Source organism: Asterias amurensis, chromosome 5, assembly GCF_032118995.1.
Source record: "Asterias amurensis chromosome 5, ASM3211899v1".
In the NCBI taxonomy this organism is placed as follows: domain Eukaryota; kingdom Metazoa; phylum Echinodermata; class Asteroidea; order Forcipulatida; family Asteriidae; genus Asterias; species Asterias amurensis.
In genome coordinates this window covers 6,030,784-6,038,116 of record NC_092652.1, presented here as the reverse complement: position 1 = coordinate 6,038,116, position 7,333 = coordinate 6,030,784, and the positions used below count along the sequence as shown (strand labels likewise).

Genomic DNA, 7,333 nt, shown 5'->3' with positions numbered 1-7,333 from the left:
ACGGAGCATAGTCAATCAGTTCAGTCTCGCACCAAACACGAATCTAGAAATCAATCAGGAATAATGTTGGGACTTTTGTGTTGTGAGTTTGTGACAATCAAAACCGATGACTCACAACAAAAAGGGCAACGACTGCTTTCTCACAGTAAGGATAACAATGCGACGTACCATGCATTTCCATTGTTCTCGGTAATGTGCACTAGCTCAGAACTATGGCACTTTGCAAAACCACGACCTAGGCTTTGGATTTGGCTTCAGGCTCCGTCCTCATGTCTGATAGATACTCTGAGCCGTATATGCAAAGCACGCGCAATATTGTCAAAACAACCACGGGACCAAGCTAGCCTGAGTCGAAGCCGTGGTTTCGAAAAGGGCCTTATGTTAACAGCGGTAATAAGTCTGCTGCCACCTAGCGTTTCAACTCTCCCGGTCCACGTTTGTCAGGAAAAGGAACAAAGGAATGTCAACTGTTTGTGGTCATTATATATAAAGACATGTGTGTGAGTTTACTTTCCCAAAAAATTAATTGACTTCAGAGGAGTGGTTTCTAACAATGCTACTACCCATAACCATCAAAAGCTATTCGTCGGATCGCTCGTAACCTAGTGAGTTTTGATGCTAATAACAATATATTCTGAGTAATAGGCTAATTACCAAAGGTGTAAGGTGGATTTTACAAAGAGTAAAAACTAGTTTTATCTCGAGTTAAGACGAGTTACCCGTCCTTTAGACTAGTATCTCGAGTTAGGACGAGATAGCAAATCAAAATTAACTTCTGAAGATTCATGGGACTATCATTTTGAAACCGTCACCAGTAGTGCCTTTAAAAAACACAATAAAATCATCCATACCAAACATCCATGTGCATTTGTGATGTTGATGGCCGAGTAATCATGTACCACAACTGCCAAAATATACGTCGACAATGAGTGTACCCTCTTGAAGTAAGTCCTAGACCAATGGCTGTCCAACTGTATACGTCGTATTTCAATGCCATTAGATAAGGCGCTCATGTCCGTACGATGTTCTAGTTGTACGTCGTAGGATGCCTTGAACACTGGCTCGTCGAAGCACGGCAGGACGCGGCGGGCAAACGTGAAGGACATCTGACTGGTTGCGATGTATCTGTATTTCAAAACGTCCATGGAGCAATTAATCTGAACTGGGGTCCAATGTCTCTATACTCAAACAATGGTTGTTAAAATTTCCCTTGCCAGAAACAATAATACTTAAAATTAGTTGGAAATTTGCACGACTTTGCAATTCTAGAGCAGTGTCTTACCAACTATTAAACTATTAATGTGACTTTACGAATGTACACTTAGTGAAGATTCGCAAAATAATCTACAGTTGAGTGAGTCGTAACAATAGTTCAACTTGAAAATTACTGTTTTTCCAAACTGAAAAATAGCATGAAGTGCGACAAAGTTTGGTTAGCTGAATATATATATGTGACCCGCTCTGTGAAAATGAGTCACATGTAGGCAATTTCAAGAATTGAGTTATTATATGCATGGCTGGAAAGAGCAGCAGCAGTAATTTGGTATATGTCTAAGCTTTGGGGTGTATCGCGTTTGAAACTAGCCACTACACATTTGTTTTTGTGAAAAACGAATTACAAGTAAAATGATATTCTTAACTACCATTTCGTGCAAAATGATACAAATTAGACATAAGAATGACCACAACATTTTTGTATTCATAGCTTTATTGCCTAAAAGTAAGTGTTCTAAATGTTAACAATGCAACTATACAGATCTTAAAACAGTAAACTGTCCATAACTTAATAATGCATTGGGCGACATGTGACTCATTTTCACAGAGTGGGTCACATAATCTTGAAATTTACAAAAATATTTTCCAGTTTATTTTTAGCTGAGCAAACTGACGTTGTACTCGATAATGTTGCAAGCACTATGACTAAAGAATGCCTAGGGCCTATATAGTTTGTAAAATATTGATGTAACCAACCGTTGTTTTTGAACGTATACAAAATTAGCTTAACTAGTGTTGTTACTATTGAGAAACCCAAATCATTGAAACTGTAACCAATGGAGGCAATAGTTGAAGTCAAACTCTAAAGTGTAGATTCGTGAATACAATGTACTCGCCTTCGGCTCGTACATTCTTTTCACGAATCTACACATTCTCGTCCATTCTTCTCAACGCAACCAATAACAATAGTCAAACATTTGTACGGCACATTTTCCTGTAACGACTTGGTAAAAGTTTCATGGCCAAATTATTGGGAAGCGAGCACGTTTATGTGTCTGTTAAGGTTCTGCTGGTAGGAGTGATGTTGTGCATTTTGTCTTCGGTCTTCGAGAATTGAGTTCCAGAGTCTTGGAGCTATGTTGAAAACGGCCATTTCCCGCCACCTTTTTTCTGTTTTTTTTTATGCGAGTCGCAAGACACAATGGTTTGAAGGCCACTTCAAGATGTGGACTACACACAACTATTTTTTCCAGGGGTCGTGGTTGCCACCTACTCCTAATGTTTTCTGTAATTTTAATAATAGTATATATATTTTCTTATGCTCTGTAATTTTAAACGCAATTCAGCCTCTGGCTGCCAAGTTTGGATGTTTTTAAATAAAGCAATAATAATAATAAGGGGCTGAAACAGGGTTACCCCATTTACAGTCCATGAAGGCACGGGTATCATCCATCAGAAGCCTGGCTGGTAGAGCAGAAAGCACTACCTCCCCAAATGACTGTAACAATGGGTTAGAGGGGCAGTAAAAAATCATGCATCTCACAAGTTTTCCTTTGGCAATTGACATAACATTTCAATACTGTTTGTTATTTCTCATATTAGTATTCATAAAACTATAATGGGGGACTTTTGGGACGCTTGGTTGGGACGCTAACCAGGTAAAATTAATTGTTTTCAGTAATGAGCGCATGCTCACAACTACGTCAAAAATGGACATTACCTGGTAGGTCTGCTGCCACCTAGCATTTTAAGTCTCCAATTGTAAACTTACCTTGTTTCGTTTTGTGACGTGATGTACTTGCTTGGGTAGAAACCGAATGTGTCATTAGCCATGATACCAGAGTACGTCATGTAGATGTCGTAGTCTTCATGAGGTCGAAGCATCTCTTTCAACTTGAGAACCAAGAAAGAGTACTCCTCGATCTCCTTATAACTCTCAAAGATGTCAGTCTTATCCGAGACGCTCTGGACAGTCGGCATTCCATGAATGGTTATATTTTTGGAGTGAAGTGTGATCTCGTCCGTTGCTTCAATGCACTCCACTTTTATCCGGACCCAGCCGTCAAAAGTGAATCTCTCACCGAGCTTTGAGTCCGGAACGTCATCGTCGTACAGGAACGGGCGGAGGTTGAGCTCGTAGCGTCTCGGTAGGACCGACGTGGGGAGCCGGCCTTCCATCAGCTCCGAAGGAGGTGGGCGAGTTACCGGTGTCCAGGGTGGCTGAGACAACGTTGCAGTCGGTGCTATAGTCGGTACAGGGTCCTTCGTGGATGGGGTTACGGTAACGACTTGCTTGACGGTACGGTCCGGAATGTAGAAGACAAGAAGCGCTGTTGCAGCGATGAGCACACAGACCGTCAATATAGCGAAGAATATTCCCCCATTGCTGCAGTGCACACCGCTTTTCTGACTTCCCGACGCTCGGTCCGAAGAGCCCGCCACTTCGAGGTCGAAATGGCCCTGCGTCATTCTAATTTGCCTTTAGATAACCTGACAAATAAATATATAAAAAAAGTCACTGATATTGTAAATACTGATTCATGTTGTTTTAATTAGAATCAAGTTGTTTTAATACCGAGAAACATTTTCAGTCACTATCACTCTAAATAGACACATTGCCATGGGGCGATTTGGGCTATAAGATGCGTTTGTTATAAAGCCAGATTTAACAGATGTTAAATTTGCATCGGGGATAAAGAATATCCAATTTTGTTTTTATCCAAGTACACCGATGCGTGTAAGCACTGTATACTCAAAACTTACCTGACTTATGTGAACAAAATCACAGGCTAATTACTGTGGGGTTCGAACCCACGACCCTTGTAATTTTAGAGCATTGTCATACCAACTATACCTATAGATTGCCCGGTAGCTAGAGACAGTTCGAATCCTATATTTTAGCAGCGGGTACTGCAAATGATTTATTACATGCTAAGTTTGCATCGGGGATGTTATGAAAAGAGTTGTAATGAATACGGTATGAACGATTATTTTAAGGTATAATGATCGACACAGTGAACCAACGCCGTCCTGTCGGACCAAATTCTGTGGAACCAAATAATGTTTATGAAGTTTTTATGACATGTAGAACTTTATTCACTCAACCGTGTAACTATGTAAAATACATATTAAATATGTATTTTACATAGCAACCGTGTAACTATGTAAAATACATATAAATATGTCATAAAAACTTCATAAATTTTATAAATACAAAATCATACATTTAGCATTACAATCCCTAGGCATTGTATTACAGCATTATGACTACAAAGAAAGGATCTGAAAAAATATCCTCGCAGTCTTCGATTAAAATCAATTTAATTTGGACAAACACTTGTCAATCGGTTCCTCTGACCCTTGTTATGTGAACATTTGAACATAATACCCAGATTTTTACCTTACCCTTTAAACTTGTACAAAATTAGTATACAGTTGTGTGTACATGTTTCAAGTCAATAGTGTTGCAGCGTCACTGAACGAGACATCGTCTGGCAAGTCATTTGTCTATCATGATGAAACAAAAACATTTTTGCCCAGCGAATGCTTTGAGTTTCCCTCTTAAAAAAAAGACGAAAAAAGAAAGACAAAAAACAGTAAAATAAATGGAGTTTTTAATGCACGTTTTGAAAATTTAAAGGCAGTGGACACAATCGGTAATTACTCAAAATAATTGTTAGAAAAAAAACTTACTGGGTCACAAGGGTTAGACAAGGGTGTTTTTTTTTTATTTCTTTATTATCTCGCTACTTCGACGACAAAAAGAGCTCACGTTTTCACAGGTTTGTTGTTTTATGCATATGTTGAGATACACCAAGTGCCAACCCAAGTTGTAATAACAACAAATTTCGTACCCTTGGTGTTGGGTCATGCGTATAACGGGTTCAGGTTCGGCCTTTTGTGCCAGAACGAATTCTTTTCAATAAATTCGACTGATACCCTACACGCTATTGTACCCGTGTCCATGTCAGTATATTGACGACGGTACAAAAGAAGGTCAATCGCGCCTTTCACGAGTTCAGTAGTTATCGTTTTCATAACAACTTGATTTCGTCCAAGAGAAAACAGAAACCATGGTACGTTGGAAGAGTACTTAAGGTCGGTCCTGTTGGCATTTTGCACTGAACAGGTTCACAATTAACTATGATTTTCTATTTTTTGCCTTTTTTGGTAATATATAGCAAATTTTCTTGAAGATGTTTTCAAAGTGTTGAAATTATGCTGTTTTTCTCTATAAAATATTTTTGGGAGAACAAACTCAGTATTGGGTGCACAAACTTAGCAAGAAAAAGGAGGGTTAGATTGGTTTATCCTTTGCTGCTCAAATCAAGCTGAAAAGTGGAAGGGATAAATTTGTTCATCCTTTGCTGCTCAAAACCAACCAAAAAGTAGGAGGGGTAGAATTGTTTATCCCTTGAAACTCAAACACGGCAAAATGTGCGATACATTGTAACAAATAAGTGGAATTTATCTATTTTTAAAACGTTAGCATAACAAAATTAGATTGATTCTTAAAATCTACAGCATGTTTTTCACGATTTGGAGGATAAAATGGTAAAACAAAAACTTATTGCTTTAAAATCCTGTTTCGAGAGCAATTCTCAGACCATAATGAATATTTTAAGATACTTGACAAATAACCAAAAATAAACAGGTTCACAATTAAATAAACAATTTTTAGTTTTGTACTGTTTTTGGTAACATATAGCAACTTTTCTTGAAGATGTTTTCAAAATGTTAAAACTTTACTGTTTTTCTCCATAAAATACCTTTAGGAGAAAAAAAAGTCAATAGTTGTTTATCCTTTGGTGCTTAAATCAAGCTGAAAAGTGGAAGGGATAGATTTGTTTGTCCTTTGCTGCTCACAACCAACCGAAAAAGAGGAAGGGATAGATTGTTGTATCCCTTGAAACTAAAACACGACAACGAGTGTGATATAATGCAACAAATACGTGTGATTTAGCCATTTTGAAAAAAGTTACCATAGCAAAATTAGATTGAGTCGTAAAATCTACAGCATATTTTTCACGATTTGGAGGAAAAAATGGTAAAACAAAAATTTGTTGCTTTAAAATCCTGTTTCGAGAGCAATTTACAGACCATAATGACAATTTTAAGCTGTAAATTTGAAAATAACCAAATCTAAAAAAATGCAGTTAAATATGAACCTGTTACTGTAATGTGCCATAAGAGTGTGTGTAGTGGAGCTGTTCGATTCCTATATTATCAACAGAAAAATGTAGTATTTAACCCCGACAACAATTATTTTAAGTGTGACATGGGAATCCATTTAGAAGTTGAAAAGAGGTTATTGCAGTGTTGAATTCTGAGACCCAATTATTTAGCACCTTATAAGGGTTTACAAGATGCTACGGCGCATACAGCAGCCACAGCCAGGAACACCGGGGCGTACCCCTGCTCTTTTTGATAAGTGCACTGGGTTCTTTTACATGCGTTTACACAACACATTGGACCAACGGCTTTACGTCCCACCTGGATGACGAAAAAATGGTTAAGTGTCTTGCTTAAGGACACAAGGTCATGGCTATGGATTCGAAACCACACTCTGCTGATCAGAAACACCAGACTTTGAAATTCTGTGCTTTTAACTGCTCGGCCACGACACTTCCACAAAACCATGTGTACATCCCTATGGCGGGAGTGTTTGCTCTGAAGTGAGCCGGTTTGGTATCTACGCGGCAAGTAGATACACACCTGGTATAACCGAAAACCTAATAATATTGACAGACCATATGCACAGTAAAACAATGAAATACAACTTACCAAGTTCACGGTTTTTGGTTGGTTTACATGTACATTGGGCATCCGACTGGTAAATGAAACGATGGGATCTCAGTGGTGTGTGTCAAGTTCACCAAAGCGAAGCAAACCTTTATGAAAATTCTCTGTTCCGTGTGGTGAGTGAATAGAGCTTCGGCCCTGGTTTTGGTTTTGAGAGATTACACGGCACTCCCATAAACCCAGTTTGCAGTGAGTTGTATTGTTATTTTAATAGGCCTTCAAGTTCTGTGACCCAAAAGATGGGCCTTTTGTGATGAGGAAAGTTCATTGCCAATCCAACAAACAAGCCAAGCACAATGGGAGGGACAAGTCACAG

At 38.6% G+C, this 7,333-nt stretch overlaps 1 protein-coding gene across 1 annotated transcript in view; it reads right to left on the bottom strand.

Annotated features, from left to right (window-relative positions):
- Positions 1 to 7,123, bottom strand: part of LOC139937407 (aminopeptidase N-like) — a 22,100-nt gene extending 14,977 nt beyond the window's left edge. The window contains exons 1-4 of the mRNA XM_071932542.1: positions 7,000 to 7,123; positions 2,987 to 3,705; positions 852 to 1,125; positions 1 to 43 (exon numbers count right to left, since the gene is read on the bottom strand). The exon at positions 1 to 43 is cut by the window's left edge and continues 78 nt beyond it. Of these exons, the coding sequence (XP_071788643.1) occupies positions 1 to 43; positions 852 to 1,125; positions 2,987 to 3,684 (1,015 nt within the window). The 5' untranslated portion in view covers positions 3,685 to 3,705; positions 7,000 to 7,123. The remainder of the gene's footprint in view (positions 44 to 851; positions 1,126 to 2,986; positions 3,706 to 6,999) is intronic.
- Between the last annotated feature and the right edge of the window lie 210 nt (positions 7,124 to 7,333).